Source organism: Pangasianodon hypophthalmus, chromosome 11, assembly GCF_027358585.1.
Source record: "Pangasianodon hypophthalmus isolate fPanHyp1 chromosome 11, fPanHyp1.pri, whole genome shotgun sequence".
Taxonomy (NCBI): domain Eukaryota; kingdom Metazoa; phylum Chordata; class Actinopteri; order Siluriformes; family Pangasiidae; genus Pangasianodon; species Pangasianodon hypophthalmus.
This window is the reverse complement of record NC_069720.1, coordinates 20,986,942-21,003,539: the sequence shown is the minus strand read 5'-3', so window position 1 is coordinate 21,003,539 and position 16,598 is coordinate 20,986,942. Positions and strand designations below refer to the sequence as shown.

Sequence of the window (16,598 nt, the reverse complement as noted above, 5' to 3'; positions counted from 1 at the left end):
TGCCTGGACACGGCAAGTTTTGACACCAAATAAGATTTCAGTTTATACTTTGGGAGCTGCTTTATCCTGGTCTGAAGCTTATTCCAGGAACACTGGGCAGGAACACAACCTGGATGGGAAACCTCTCCACACATACAAATTTTACACACTCATTTACATATAGCGTGACTTTTTAGAGTTGCTAATCCACCTCTTGGTTGGCATATTTTTGAGAGATTAGAGGAAACCAGAGATCCCAGAAGAAACCCACATGAACACAGTGAGAAAACAGGTGGTGCTACCTGCTCTGCTGTCATGCAGATAAGATGTGCAAAGTAGAGTGTTTTATTAGTATTATTAAGGTTTAGATAAACATTACACATAAATGTAAAGTTGCAGTGAGCTGCGTGTTAAGACGTTAACTGGTTATAAAATTATATGCAATCCTTGTAGGACCATCACACTCATATGTGGTTCTCCCTAATCTGTTGCCACAAAGTTGGAAGCGAACAATTGTGTAGATGTAGAATGCCATTGTATACTGTAGCTTTACAATTTCCCTACACTGGAACTAAGAAGCCCAAACCTGTTCCAGCATGACGATGCCCCTGTGCACAAAGCGAGCTCCATGAAGACATGGTGTGTGAAGGTTGGAGTGGAAGAACTCGAGTGTCCTGCACAGAGCCCTGACCTCAACCCCACTGAACACCTTTGGGATGAACTGGAACACCGACTGCACTCCAGACCTCCTCACCAACATCAGCGCCTGATCTCACTAATGCTCTTGTAGCTGAATGATCACAAATCCCCACAGCCACGCTCCAAACTCTAGTGGAAAGCCTTCCCAGAAGAGTGGAGCTTATTATAACAGGGAAGTAGGGACTACATCTGGAATGAGATGTTTAACAAGAACATACAGCTGGGATGGTCAGGTGTCCACAAACTTTTGGCCATGTGGAGTAGTGTCCATGTGTTTCGAGGTGATTGCATTCCACTTTAGTTTGCTTGTTTGTGTCAGGAAAGGTGATGTAGTAATGGGATGAGCTTGAGCCCTTGCCTTGAGGATGGTGGTATAATGAGAGGCCAGGCTTGCAGCAGACTGAGAGCGCTGTGATCGGAGATTTACTGCACAGAGACTTAAACCCGGCGGCACATCCCTGAGATCAGCTGTGCCATGGACCTCATTTCTCATGCCTGCTCGGATGGTTTACATTGATCCAGGTCAGTGCTGAGTGTTATCCTGAAGTGATCACTCGTCGTAAGAATAGAGAAGGAGGGGAAAAAGAAAAGAAAAGCCAAGGTCAGCGTTGTTTCGTCGTGAACGGTAATTAAACCGGACTCGTTACTGGCGCGCGCTTCAGCGGTACAGGACATGCGACTGTCGCATTGCTGCAGTCACTGACAGTAGGTGATGTGTGTGTGTGTGTGTGTGTGTTGTATGTGATATTATTTCAGACTATAATGTTCCCTGTGAGAACAGATTTTAGCTTCACGGGCACGCAAAAGGAAGAGGAACAAATGTCGAGATGACGTTTTGGACTTCTAGTATAGAGCAGATGTTGTGCAGATGTTTTAGTGGTAATAAGTGCAGACATGGGAGGTAAACGTGGGGTAAGCTATGCGTCGGGACATGAGGAAGAACATATATAAGGGGGTTACCGGCTTTTCCTCCTCATTCACACGCCTTTCCTTTGCAGAGAGGACACTATGGCGCTTGGTTAACGGATGCAAATGATTGTGCAGCAAAAACGATTTATTTTCACCCTGTTTAAACATACAACAGCAGAGCTACAGCTCGCATATCACATTATTGCGGTATTCATGTGCCAATAAAGCAATCAGAGCTTAGCTCAGCACATTCTGGGCCGCATGGCAAAAAAGCGTAACTGAATTAGGGTTGCCAGATTGAGCAGACTGTTTCCTATCACCGTCTTTGCATGGATTGTTGTATAGTGGCGCTGATGAGCAATCTGTTTTTCATTGTGCATAATTGCTCAGTGTTCATTTACACAGGAGGGAATGCAGCAATGAGACATCCATCAGGCTCAGAAGAAGCTGCGTCTGAGTCACTCTTAGAAAACGTCCTCAGATCATGGCTGATTTGGAGCTGAATGCAAAGATCAGTGTGACGTAAGGCAGCCCCGAAGCAATGCTGTGCGGCTTCTCGAACCACGCTGAACTCTGTTGAGAGGATGAGGCAAGCGGTGAGTGCCACACTCTCTGTGTGGGGTGAGCGGCGCTTGGGTTACACCACTCTAAACGACTCCAGGGAGGCGCTTCTGGAGGACAGCTGCCTGATGCCTGGGCTTAAAGAGGACTCTGTTGTGGAAGAGAAGGAGCTGGCAGATGGAGAGCAGGACGAACAGGAGGCAGTGGTGGGATCCTCACCGTCCACACCTCCAGCACTGACCCAAGGTGACGGAGCTACACCAGAATATCCGGAGACATACACGCTGCCCTCGGCTCTCAGATCCGAATCGAATTCAGGCCGAAGAGGCAGTGTGAACATAAACGCACCCGAGAATGGATCCACTACTGTGAGAAGGGGGTCTCTTGGTGCCCTACTTGTGCAACGTTGCAGTTCTCTGGGCTCTACAGCCCCACAGTGGGTCCCAGATTCTCAGGCACCAGTGTGTATGAAATGTGGCTCCAGATTCTCCTTCACAAAAAGGAGGCACCACTGCAGAGCCTGCGGGAAGGTAACGGACTGAAATGCTGTTATAAAATGCCTATGTAAGGTATTGTGCCTAGACTTATATTTAGAATCAGATCAAGTAAATTTAGAAACAGTTCAAGTAAAAGGGGCTTCAAATTAATGTAGGCTAAGTCTCATTGCTTAAAAAATGTCTTATTTGGGAGACATAATCACTGCAATCACTGCAGTACTGAAATTAACAGCTTTCATAGCACTGGCTATCGACTAACGGCTCAGATGAAAAAAAGGCAGACTCATAGATTTTGCTGTTTTAGCAGATATTACTGGCAGGTATCCATTTTTTGAAATGAGCCATTACTGAATGGCTGCTCTCAGAAAGGCTGTAAAACTTAACTTCTGGTTTAGTTGTTATGTAGTGTGGCCTATAGATGGCAGCTGGGGTGAGGAGGGCTGGTCTGGGTCACATAATGTACAGCAGTGTCTGTTACAATGTGTTTGGATGTTTGTTTCTATCTGCAGGTGTTCTGTGTGGTCTGCTGTGACTTGAGATTCAGATTGACTCACTTGGGTGGAAAAGAGGGTCGGGTCTGTGTCACCTGTCACGCTACTCTCATTAATAGTGGGTATTTGAATAAATAGCACTACCTTCATCACCGTACAGTTTGTTATCCAGTTTATTATCCATCCATATTATCTAACAACAAGCTTCTTGTGCATCCCTGCCTGTCCCTGCCTTACAGAGACTCTTCGCAAGGAACAAAAGAAAGTATGGTTTGCTGACAGTGTTTTATCCAAAAACGAGACATCTAGTGCCAACACTACTCCAACCCACAGGGATTCAATGCAGACACAAGCACCTGCTGCAGCTCATGTGGTATCTGCAGACCTGTCTGTAAGCTCATTTTTGCAGTCACTCAGTCCTTTAATATTCTTTAATGATGCAAAATTAACAATAGCTCATTGTATTAAATGTATTTATATATGGGTCACAGGGTGATTATGGGCTGGCTATTCAGGTAGTCCTCTTAGCTGTCAATCATACTGCTGTCAGTTAGCTTGGGCTCATAAAACTAACCAGACACCTTGGGTTTCTTCAAGGTACACAGCCAAGCCAGTGGTAAAATCCTAGGTCCTTGGCTCCAGTGAAAGATGCTGATTGTTTTTGCCAAACTTTTACTCCTGGGCTGACCATCAGCTTTCTCATAGTGGCTCATTTCTCTGCAGTGCCTCTGATACTGTGTCACCCACTTGTGGGCATTGGTGGTACTGCATGACTAACATGGCTGCTTAGACTTGCTGCTCTGGCTCATTCTCTTGCACCCACATTTATTTCTCTGGTGGCAGATACTCCAAGAAATTGACCTTCAAGATTTCTTTTTTTTTGGTCTATCTTTTGGCCACAACCTCTTATAAACCCGAGGGATTATAAGAATTCTTTGGATTACAAGAATTCTTATAATCCATTGGGTTTACAGTATACTTTCATGGCAAGGATGGGGCTAAATTGTGGGGAAGATATTAAAATTTTCAAACAGTGCTTCACTCAAGTCTTCATATACATGTGAACACTTTTCTTATCCATGGTAGTGTATGCCTCTAGCACCTTCCCTGTAAGGAGAGGTACCAGCCTGCAGCATTGGTGATTTTTCCTGTAACCACTGTCATGTCCACGCCACCCGCTTGAACTGCAGCAGGTCATTCTCGATATCCTGCTCTGCTTCCTGATAAACAGTGTCTTCAGTTCTCTCATTATTACTTTGGATGGGATTTGGTGGGCTGGGAATTTTTCCAGACACTCATTTGGGTGCTCATTTGTTCCTCATTTTGGTATGAAAGGGCTCACTTCCTGAAACTGTCATTAAAGCTAAGGTCTAGGCATTTCCAACTCGAGACTGTCATCTTCTACTTTGCTGGTCAGCTGCACTCTGGTGACTCCCACGAGGACCTCTTGCAAAGTTGTCACCAGCTTCCTTAGCTCCTTCCTCCTTTTCTGTGCTGACAGGAAGTCCCATAGATGACTGACTAGTTGCAGCTGCCTTGCCAGCGCCTGTGGGGAATCAGGGTCCAGTCTGGTGCTGACCTCTGAGAATGGTATCTCCTGCTCTATAGTTCTGGCTGTCTCAGAGACATTCTCTGCTTCTTCTTTTACCTCTGCTTCCTCCTGATATAGGACCAAAGAATGGTTCTCCTTTGGAGTAGCCAATCTGTCCTTTGTCTGGATATCTCACTGCTGCCAGCACATGTCACAGAAAATAGATAGCGAATTGTTAAAGTGTCTTTTCGAAACAAGGTGATGGAGACATTAACAGCACTTAAGTGCAGGAATGTTTATTAGTGATTTCAGAGTCCTGACTAGTGATCATCAGAAATGAACCATCAAACAAAAAAAGATCTTTAAGGATTTACAAAAACATTTTGACAGTTATGCTACTTCTGCTAGTGACTGTAGTCAAGTGTTGTCTCTGTAGTAAAAAAAATCCATGCTGATCTCTAAGATAACTGGGACAGGCATTAATTGTCTCCACCTCCCAACAATTCCATTATCACAACATAATATGTGATTTTTTACAGTGCGAAACTGAATAATAGTTCTATTAATAGCGCCCAAAACTGGAATAAAAGAGCAACCAGAGCAAGAGACAAACATGCCTTCTTACAGTGAATTTATAGTAGTGTCAGGCTGTTGAAGCAAAACAATATCTTGGTGAACATCCCACTTTATCTCTATCCCAGCACTTCCAAGTGCCTCCACTGTAAAAGGTGTGCCAGCATACCTCTGGAAGTGTTGCTCCTGTTTTGTGGGCCCTTTGACACTGGCTTCACATGTGCTGCCTCACCGGTCCAGCAATAGCTACAAACTCCTTGGTCCCAAAATCTGTGCTTCATGGTTAACTAGCTGGCCTGTCACCAGCAGTCCACCAAGTATAGGAAGTGTTTCGACCCAGATATAGATTAGCCAGAAAGTTCTCCAATACCTCCATGCAAAAGTTACTGATTACCTGAAATTGCCTGGTCTACCTTGTGTGTACACTACAGTATGTTCTTGTGGTAGAGCTGCTGTGTAACCCTTGTCAATGTCAGATATTGTTGTGAGTGTGCTGTTGGGAGGTAGGGCCACTGAATAGGCGATATTTTGGAAGCACTGGGAGTCATGGTGGTGCAGAGGGTATTGTTGGAGTTTCACAGCTCCAGGGTCCCTGAGCTTGAGTTGCTGTCTGTGTGGAGTTTCACATGTTCTCCGCCCTGCACACATGCTTTTCCTCTGGGGTCTCTGGTTTCCTCCACCTCCCAAAAACATGCCAGTAGTTGGATTGGCTTCGGGGAAAAAGACGTAATACAAATACAGTGTAGGTAGTCAGACATTTAAACAAAGCATTTCCATGCAATTTAGTTGCATACACCTGTAAACATAACAGGCTGATAAGAAACAACTACTATAAAATATGCTAATGTGAATAACATGTACGCCTCTTTTTTCCTGACCTCTAGGAAATGCCAAACTCTCCTTGTTTGGAGCATCAGGAAGTGGTTAACAGTCCCAAAGGGAGCTCAGCTAAGCCCTTACCACATAAAGGGCTTCCCCCTATCCTCACCTCTACAGGTGTTAAAGGAGGTATGAATGGCCTCATATAGCAAATAACATATCTTTACATGAACAGAACATGAATATTTGGTTTTAATTATTACAGCCTAAGTTACATGGGTCTTATGAATATGTTTAGTGCTTCCAGTGTCCTCCTGGCTCCTTAGGTTTAGTTGTTTTTATATTAATAAACAGAAAATGTGATTAAAATGTGTCTACACAAAACCTTTAATATATTTCTCATTTCCTTACAAAGGCAGTGGAAACATCTTCAACTGGAGAGGAAGAGAAGCCACAGCTATTAGATAAAAAAATATAGCCAAAAGTTTGTGGACACATTCATATGTTGAACATCCCAGATTCCAGATTTAGTCCTCCTTTGTTGTTATGATAACCTCCACTCTTCCTGGAGGTCTTTCCACTAGATTTTGGAGTGACTGTGGGGATTTGTGCTCATTCAGCTACAAGAAGTCAGGCACTGATGTTGGGTGAGGCATTAGTGAGGTCAGGCACTGATGTTGGAGAGGAGGTTTGGGGTGCAGTCAACGTTCCAGTTCATCCCAAAGGTGTTCAGTGGGGTGGAGGTTAGGATTCTGTGCAGGACACTCAAGGTCTTCCACTCCAGCCTTGGCAAACCATGTCTTCATGGAGCTCACTTTGTGCACAGGGCCACTGTCATGCTGGAACTTAGTTCCAGTAAAGGGAAATTATAAAGCTAGAGGATACAAAGACATTCTACAATTGTGTGCTTCCAACTTTGTGGCAACAGTTTGGGGAAGAACTACATATGGGTGTGATGGTCAGGTGCCCATATACTTTTGCCCTTATATTGTATATTAGGAGCTATTAAAAAGCAGTCCTTTGCAGTGACATTAAAATAACATCTGCTGTTACCAGCTGGTTCAGTCTGTCGTCCAAGAAGAACATGACTTCAAGCATATTATTGATACTTACAGATCCTCAGTGTTGTCTGAGTTCTGTGTAATTACTCCGTAAAAGCAAAGCAAATGTGTTTTGCAGATTACACAGTGGAGGAAAAGCGGACGGAGACTTCATTGCTCGAGGAGCTGGAGCAAGGCCAGACCGAGCCACTGGTATTTGTCCTCAATGCCAACCTTCTGGCCATGGTGAAGATCGTCAGCTGTAAGTCTGACTCCACTGTTCATGACCTGTACTGTAACAAAATGCCATCTTAGCAAGTGAAAATATCTTGGATATAGTCAAAATGATCTAGTAGTTCCTATTATAAGATTACAGTAAACCAAATCTAGGATTATTAATCCTATTTCTAGTCATTTTTAAATACTTTTCTTATTGCACCTGCAAATATTTTTTTTATTTCTGTCTAGAAATAGATGCTTAAAATTATCAAAATTATCTGCCAGTAGAAAAAAAAAACTGTCAAGCTTGAATTTAGTACAAATGACTAGAAATAGGTTTAATGATCTCATATTTTGTTTGTTTTAATCCTGTAATAGGAAATAATAGATAAATATGATTATATGCAAAATATATTTACTTGCTTAGACATAATTATTGCAGTGTGATTATGGAGGGCTGCTGTGATATCTTGTGGTAGCTCTTGTGGATTTTTCTGCTATTTGTGGAATAGAGAGAGACAGAGAGAGAGAGAGAGAGAGAGAGAGAGAGAGAGTGTGTGTGTGTGTGTGTGTGTGTGTGTGTGTGCGCACAGCCAGGGGCATGGATAGGAATATATGACAACTTTGACCTTGTGGGAACATTTGGCTGGTCTCCACTATGAAAACTATGATTTCTGTTAGATTTAGGTTACATAGTAAGACAAATGTACGTATGTGTATGTATTTGCTTCTGCAGATGTAAACCGGAGGTGCTGGTGTGTGACGTCTAAAGGTATGCATGCAGTGGGTCAGCCAGAGGTAGTCGTGCTATTACAGTGTTTACCAGAAGAAAAGAGATTCCCCACAGACATCTTCAATCACTTTATTCAAATCTACTGGGATGCACAGACAGGTAACGTTTTCTCCCAGAATTAAATACTTAAACATTTGGTCACTGAACGCTTGTTTACTGAGAAAAAAAAAAGAAAAGGGTGCAGTGTTGTTCAGATCTACTCGTATATTAATCTCTTAATTCTCTTGTTTAACCTTTCAGCGGGAAAGCTCTTGAATCATCTGAGTCATTCTTTGGCCGCACGAGGCTTTCTGGACAGCGAGGAGCATGCTGGATTTCTCTATGTGCGTCCCACGTTACAGTCTCTGGAAGGCCTGCCGCTGCCCCCCCAGCCCTTCCTGTTTGGCCTGCTCATTCTTCGGGCTGAGAGTCCCTGGGCCAGGGCCTTCCCCCTGCGCCTCATGCTACGTTTGGGAGCTGAGTATAGATGTAAGAACTTCAGCATTGACTGTATTGACTTGTATTTAAAAACTGAAGAAAATGTTCACCCTGTCATTCAGAGATTATGAGTTTGAATCCCAATGAAGCCACAGGCACCCGTGGCTGGGAGGTCAAGAAAGCAAAATTGGTTCTCTTAGTAGCTCAAAATTGGCCCATGCTCTCATGGGTGGGAAAGATGGATTTACTCACTCCCCTATCAGTCAGAGCAACACTAACCAGTCATGGACATCTGTGAACTCATGTATGTGGAAGAGAGCACTTAATGCTTTTCTGCGAGTGTGTTCGACTGTCATGTGAAGCAGCATAAGCAGCAGTTTGAAAAGATGCAGAGATTGGCTTCATGTTTTTCAGAGGAAGAAATGTGTTAGCCTTCACCCTGGTAGCTGTCATGTAATAAGGGAGAGCTAGCTAGGTGGGAATTGGAAAATGAGAAAATTGGGTAAAAAATAATATGGATAATTAGTCACTGTATACAATCGGCCTTTGTGTTGCTGATTGCTGATGTCTTCTCTGCCCTGCAGTCTATCCCTGTCCTCTGTTCAGTGTACGATTCAGAGAGCCACTTTTTGGTCAGATCAACAACAGCATTATGAGGCTCCTTGTGGTGAGACTCCATCATTACATTGTGTCTTACTGCTGTGCTTTAATGCTTGTTGTATTATATTTAATGTCTCCTCTGGTGTAATTCGTAGGACTTCCGTTTTTACCGTTACACGTTGCCGGTAGTGACGGGGCTCATGGTTGATTTGGAGGCACGGAGTACATGCATCACTATCCCTAAAAGCCGTCATGCTGAGGTAATCCAGCCCACCAAGGCATCACAAGAAACATTAAACACATTCTCTAATGCTGATCATTTGTAGTTGAAGTAATTAAATCTGCCTGATATAATGATGAGACTTAAGAGTCTCACTGAGCATAATGTGAAATCCCAGAAGATTCCATACTGAGCTACTGTTTGCAGCTGTGATGGCATGCTGTTAAATCAGGTTACGTCTCTTCTCCCTTTGCTTGCTCAGCTGCTGAAGGTGCTGAGTAAGTCGAATGAGAAACTGCTGGCGATGGGTGCTTGCTTTAATGAGCGTGCCGACTCCCACCTCATCTGTGTGCAGACTGCAGATGGACAGTACCAGACTCAGGCAATCAGCATCCACAGCCAGCCTCGCAGAAGTGAGCAGATGAACGCACACACACACACACACACACACACGCACGCACCTCTGTGTGAACACAAAAGCACATGCTGACAGTCTGAGAGATAAATGCACACTGGTGTTTACATGAAATAATGAATTAGGCTCCGCCCACTGGAGAGTGTCAGAAGGTTTGTTTCTATTTACTGTTAATACGCACGTTCAGAAAAAGGGGGCTAAATTACATGCTTGCTTGTCACTAGATCAGAACCCTCAAGGGTCATTTGAGACAAGGTAAAATGAGTTTAGTTTACCTTTAAAAATCATTTAAGGGATTTAAACTGCAGTTCTGAAGAAATGTAACGGGAACAGGTTAAAGTTTTCAAAACACCTAAACATTACAAAGTTTTCAGAACACCTAAACATTACATTTTTTTCTAATTTATCAATAAGCTAGAAAATATATCCACCTCAGCCATGTGTTACTTTTTTGAAATACCAGAGAAAAGTCTAAACACACTTTCTCATACAAGAATCTTCATTTTTATGACTATATATATATATATATATATATATATATATATATATATATATATATATATATATATATATATATATATATTCTACTATTTTAGAATAATAATGAAAACATTTAAGCTATCAAATAACACATATGGAATTAAGCACTGAGCAAGAAAAGTCTTATACAGATCAAAACTTTTTTGGGTTTTCAATTCCTATCAGTTTTCCGGAACAACTCCTGGAATTTTCTCAACCAGCTTCATGAGGGAGCTTCACCCAGGAGGCTTTTCATAAAGTTCCCCAATAGGACGAGCTCTAGTTGGAGGCTTCTTCTAAGTTCCTACTTGTTTGAGGAAACAATTTAATTTTAAGTAAACCTTTAAAATGTTTTTAAGAATGAAAAATATAGGAATTAAAGGAAAAACCAACATAAAGAGTCTTACTTGTTGGGCCACCACAGAATTGTGTCATCTTAGGATAGGGATGAACAGTCAGAATAACTTTGTGTTGATTTGTATTGACCCTTCTATCTTGGGACAAGTGGCCCGAAACCTTGCCAGCAAAATGTCACCAAATATATCAGTCTGAATATTAAATATAGTGAACTTTTTACATGTAGTGTATATCAATTTGACATTCGAGCATTTCTATTCATATTGTCTTTTGTGCAAAATCAAAATGACAGAATTTATATCAAACAGGATGGAAACTTCAGTATTGAGGTTGTTATCTAGGAATGTGTGTTAATTTTCAACCCAGCTGAACAGCTGTGAAAGATTTAGACCAACTTGTTAGACAGCTCTCTCAACCTCTATCATCAAACAGCAATAATCACCAGGGGGCGTCAACAACACAGTCTAAAGAGTCCTACGTTACTGTAATGTAGTCTCCACTGCTTTATAATCAGACCTGTATTAAAATGAAATTATTTTTGTCTCTCAGTTACAGGCTCCTGTTTTTTTGTATTCAGTGGTGCACTGAAGGCTTCATCAGGATTCCTGGCCAAATCCAGCATTGTTGAAGGTTTGCTGTTTATATATTTATTTAAGTGCTTTCTTGTTGCATGAGTGTAAAGGCAGTGATAATGTGTGTATTGGCTATATGTACAGTATATAAATGGGCACGACAGTCAATAACAGCGGACAGTGTGTGCTTCCTTTAATGAAACAGTGACCAACATTTTGTGCAGTGGTTTCTATTAGAAACGAAATAATTAAGTGGAGAATCCATTTGCATCTATATTGTAATCACAGATGCCATAGATATATCATATACAGCCATAAATATAAATCCTTCTCAGCCCCAATATCAGAAAGGCCTGGTTACATTTTGCTAAAAAAAAACAAAACCATTAAAAAGTCTGTAGAGTGTGGTACAAAGTCTGCCAGACAGATGAGATGAAGATTAACTCGTCCCATAGTAATGGAAAGAGGAAAATATGAAGGAAACTCGGAACAGTTCATGATCCAAAGCGTTTTACTTTTATCTGCGAATCATAATGGCCATTTGTGGGCTTTCATTTCTTGGTCAAATATGTTCCTAAATGTTCTTGGCAGACTAACTTAATCACACAACTAAATCTTATCAAGTCTGACTTTCACTTACTGAAGGCAAATCAGAAGGCAAAAAGTCCCTGAAAGAATTTGAGCTGAGCAGGTCGGGCAGACCTTCAGAGAGTAAATGTGTTCAAAAGATTTTAGTACTAAGCATAAAAAAAAGTACAAAAAAGTGAAAAGTAAAAAAAGTGTGCTTGTCCAGTATTATTGACACTGTAGTTGAAAGTGAGCAAAAATTAATGTATAAAAAAAGAATAACACATAAAATAAGTGATATTTCAAGCTCAAGCATGTATAGTTTTATTCAAACATGTTGTTTTCATGTGCAAAACCTTTAAGTAGCGCAATTTGTTTCCTTCATACAAAACACTGCTTTGGATCAGCACAATTATCTTGCATTTAATATTTTGTGATACCTGCCCTGGAGAGAATAACAGCACTGAGTCTCTTCCGTGGCAGTTGTGGGGCAGTCGTGGCCTAATGGATAGAGAGTTGGACTTGCAACCCGAAGGTGAACCTGAAGGTGAACCTGTGGGTTCGAGTCTCGGGTCCGGCAGGGATTGTGGGTGGGGGGAGTGAATGACCAGTGCTCTCTTCCACCCTCAATACCACAACTGAGGTGAGACCCTTGAGCAAGGCACCGAACCCCCAACTGCTCCCTGGGCGCCGCAGCAAAAAAGGCTGCCCACTGCTCCGGGTGTGTGTTCACGGTGTGTGTGTGTGCACTTGGATGGGTTAAATACAGAGCACAAATTCCGAGTATGGGTCACCATACTTGGCCACAAGTCACTTCACTTCACTTCCTGTAATGGCTAACAAGGGTGGTGACACTTTTAGATAGATCTTGAGAGATCTTGATCTACTCCTCCATGAAGAACATTTGAAGCTCCTTTATATTCATAGGTTTGTGAATGTGGACTTCCTTCTTCAATTCAGACCGGGTTCAAATCCAGATATTGAGACTTTTATAACCATTTCTGTGCTCATTTGGATGTATGTGAGACATAATTTTTATTGAAAGCTCTATCTGTGGCAGTTCCAGGCAGAGGGAACCAGGTCTCACATATCCTGGGACTTAATCATTAATAATGCCATCAATCTTCACAAGAGCCCCTGAACCACCAGCCAGAAAACAGTGCCAAAGCATCAATAATCCACCAGCATATAGTACGGTGGCTTTCATGTGCTTTTCCTAGTTTGTAGTCCCCATGCTGAAAAGTTTGATCTCATTTGAGATCACAGTACATAATGCCAGTTGTAGTTCTAATGAAGCTTGATGAAGTTCAGGCACTGCCTTCTGTGAGATGCTCTCAGGATTTTTGCAAAGTTTCCACACAACTTGTTGTTATGAAAGTGGTGTTTGAGTGACAGTTGATTCTGAAACTTGACAACACAAGAATGAACTAAACTGTACAGTTCTAAAACTGTGATGTTTGGCCTCTTTTTCCTTCCTTCACCATCCTACTCACTGTGTGTGGGCATATTGTGCTCATGGGTCCAATTCCTGGCTAATATTTAGCTATTTCAGACAAGTGCACCTTTTTTGTTAGGGCTGTAATTGTATTTAATAAACTTGTCTCAGATTTATTGACATTTGTGTTTGGACTTGTCTCGGTCTTGGGTATTGGTATTTCTAAATATGGTCTTGATCTTGGCTGAGAATTTGTACAAAAAAAAAGATAATAACGTATGTGGTGTTTTTACTTTCGTTTGATAAGTAGTTCTTTCTTCTAGAAAACATAGCCTAATCATTAGTAGAAGTAAAAGCTTGGTCCTGAAAAGGATTTGGCTTTTGGGCTCGATCTTGACTCGGTCTCGCCTTCACTTGGACTTGATTGTGCCTTGGCCTTATCTCCCTATTGACTCAGTCTTGACTCGATCTTGGCCTTGTCTTGAATTTGACAATGGTGGTTTTGACTATAGCGCTATCTCACAGTGATTGTTTTATTTCATATCCAGTCTACTGAGCTACAGGTTCACTGTACAAATATTTTCAACAGTATGTGTGAACGGTATGTGTTCATACTGACATTCAGAGAGTGACTCTTTTCTTTTCAGATGGATTGTTGGTGCAAGTGACTATGGAAACCATGCTGGAGTTACGGCGAGCTCTTCGAGACATGAGAGACTTCACCCTGACCTGTGGAAAACTCCACCAATCAGACAGACAGGAATATGTGCACATTCGGTGGCAGGATGAAGAGCCACGTTTCAATAAGGGGTGAGACACAGAATTTGTTTGCATAATTAGGTGTATCTTTACCTGGGTGCAGGTTTCAACTGATAAATAACCAAATAATCTCAGTGTTACTGTTTAATTATAAACATTTATTGTACTATACCAGTGGGTTTATTGCACCTCTTTTCCTCCACCTGACTCCACTTTCTTATGACTCACAGCATAATCAGTCCTATTGATGGAAAATCTATGGAATCAATTACCTGTATAAAGGCTCACCAGAGATTAGAGTATAGAGCCAGTGGAAAGGTCATACGTTGGACAGAGGTACACACAGACACTATTGTTACCATTGAGATATCTGTTTAATTCAGTCAGTGGTTTTACAGCATGGTGGATTGACCATTTTTTGACTCCACAGGTGTTCTTTCTTCAGAGGGAGGAGCTGTCTAATGGCCCGAGCAGTTACGCCAATCATAATCGTCTGACAGAGCGACTGGCACGAGCGTTCTGCTTGGCACTGTGCAATTCTCTGAGCCTGCTAAAAGAGGATGGTATGACCAAATTAGCACTGCGGGTCACCCTGGATGGACAGAAGGTGAGAAATTTCACAACTGTGCTGGGATGTGCAAAATTCATACTATATTTATTGTGTAAAGAATAAAACATGACGCTTGGGCATGCTGTTAAAAAACATATTAGTATAACTGCATTAATATAAACTTGTCATTTATCTTATAAATCTTGAAAATTAATCAACGCTTTCTGACCAATCAGAATTTATTTATTTGTTTGTTTGTTTGTTTGTTTATTAGTTTTTATCAAACAATTTTTAGGAAAGGCTTGCAACATGCTTTCCAGTATGACCAAAACAATGATTAATGTGAAAACAAGAATAAAAGACAATTAAAAAAAATAAAATAGAACTTTTTAATGTCTATTCATATAAGCCTCATAGACATTTAAAAAAGTTTACTTCTATTTGATTTTTTTTGTCGTTTTTTTTGTTCTTGTTTTCACATAAATGAATAAATAAACATAAAAATTAATTAATAAAAAATACAATTTTATAAAATAATTAGATAATTTTGGCTTGGATGCTGATTAGCAATACAATGGTTACTTTACTAAGGCCAAAAAAAAAGATCAGCGATAAGATTTTATTATTTTTTTTATACCATGATTTTATTTATTTATTTTTTTTTAAAAATCATTTCATATCCACTCTGTTCACTTTCAGCCTGTCTCAAACAAGGGAGCTATATTTGTTTCATCTGTTTGTTCTGTTCGTTTCAGATGGAGTTCCTGGCAGGCAGTAATGGCCAGCCTCTGCCAATGCACTACCAGGACAGTCTAAACCAGTCGCTAAGTGCAGTCGTACTGAGTGTGTGCCAGCGTCACGGACACACAGCTCTACAGCTAGAGCTCATTTTCTACATCCTAGAGGACATAGCATAGAGGTCACCTGCTAAAACCTTCATCATAAAGCAATGTGCTGCTGGATGCCACAGACCCAGTTTAGCCTGCCTCTCACATACATTTTCGAAGACTGGAAAGAATAAATTACAGTGGTTATATTACCTGTGTTTATATATAATAACCCAGATTTCTCACAGATCTATCCTGTCTCAGCTCTTTGTGATGGTTCCATAGACTCGAGCCATTAGATTTGGTCTAGACTAAGCCATGTTGAAAATTCTGCTGGTCGCTGTGCAGCTGCTTTGTAGAAAAGTAGACAGCATTTCATGTTTCAGGTGCCATATACAATTTTTGACTTGGGCTGTAGGATGGGTTTGGCATAGGCTAAATCGCATGCTCAAACACCACCATGACCAAAGGAAACAGAAACCGAGTTTGCTGAGTGGACGGAATTAATTCGCATGATTTAATTTTGCTTTCAGTCTTCCTTAGATAAAGTTCAGTATTTTATGGTGAATCTCTGTTGGCGATCCAGATGCTGGTTTGTAGATACAGGCTCCTTCCTTGTGCGTCACTGTACAAATACCATTATCTTCAGTGGCTATACAAACATCAGGTTTAACTTCCTCTGTTCCTCATGAAAGTGAAGCAGATGGAGGTGGCCTGACCTCTGGCCTACATTATCTTCCACTAAAATAGAGCAACTAAAACACTGAACTTACACAGTACCAAGTAATAATTCTTTCATAGCCACTCTATGGACATTTTTCTTCTACAGAATGTACTGTCAACCTACTTTTCTCTTTTTTGCTCTGTCTCTCTCCCTCACACACACACACACACACACACACAAGGCTGCTTGCTGATCTTTCAGCTGCGCATTAGAGTCTCCACTGCTCCTTTCAGCAAAAGAGAATGGAGATCTTGTTGTCATCCTACATGTCTGACATAACTGAGATTACTGAAGCATCAGAAAGCATGCAGTGGTGACACTCTGAAACAATAGGATGTTGCTCAACCAACTAATATGAAAGCACCAGCTCTGTCTGCTCTAAACAAATGCAACTAACAATAACCTTCATCATCATGTCAAAAGAAATGTGAAATTATGTACATAATGTTTGAAGACATGTAAAGAAAGCCTTGTAAGATGTTATGCAAATACCAGAAAATAAAAAAAAGAATAATCATGAAACAC

General features: G+C 41.2%; 1 protein-coding gene across 3 annotated transcripts; it reads left to right on the top strand.

The window, feature by feature from the left end:
• Positions 1-11: 11 nt before the first annotated feature.
• Positions 12-16,595, top strand: zfyve9b (zinc finger, FYVE domain containing 9b). 3 transcript variants are annotated; one of them, XM_026912400.3, is made up of 16 exons: positions 12-1,200; positions 1,993-2,678; positions 3,155-3,254; positions 3,376-3,527; positions 6,125-6,248; positions 7,239-7,361; positions 8,055-8,210; positions 8,352-8,579; positions 9,113-9,195; positions 9,284-9,388; positions 9,611-9,761; positions 11,189-11,269; positions 13,861-14,023; positions 14,203-14,308; positions 14,403-14,579; positions 15,278-16,595. In XM_026912400.3, the coding sequence occupies exons 2-16, from the start codon at positions 2,172-2,174 to the stop codon at positions 15,437-15,439; spliced, it is 2,418 nt and encodes an 805-aa protein (XP_026768201.1). In that variant the 5' UTR covers positions 12-1,200; positions 1,993-2,171; the 3' UTR covers positions 15,440-16,595. The 3 variants fall into 3 exon arrangements, with proteins under 3 accessions (XP_026768201.1, XP_026768233.1, XP_026768066.1); XM_026912432.3 differs by having other exon boundaries at positions 12-1,303; XM_026912265.3 differs by having other exon boundaries at positions 12-1,383.
• The last annotated feature ends 3 nt before the right edge of the window (positions 16,596-16,598 follow it).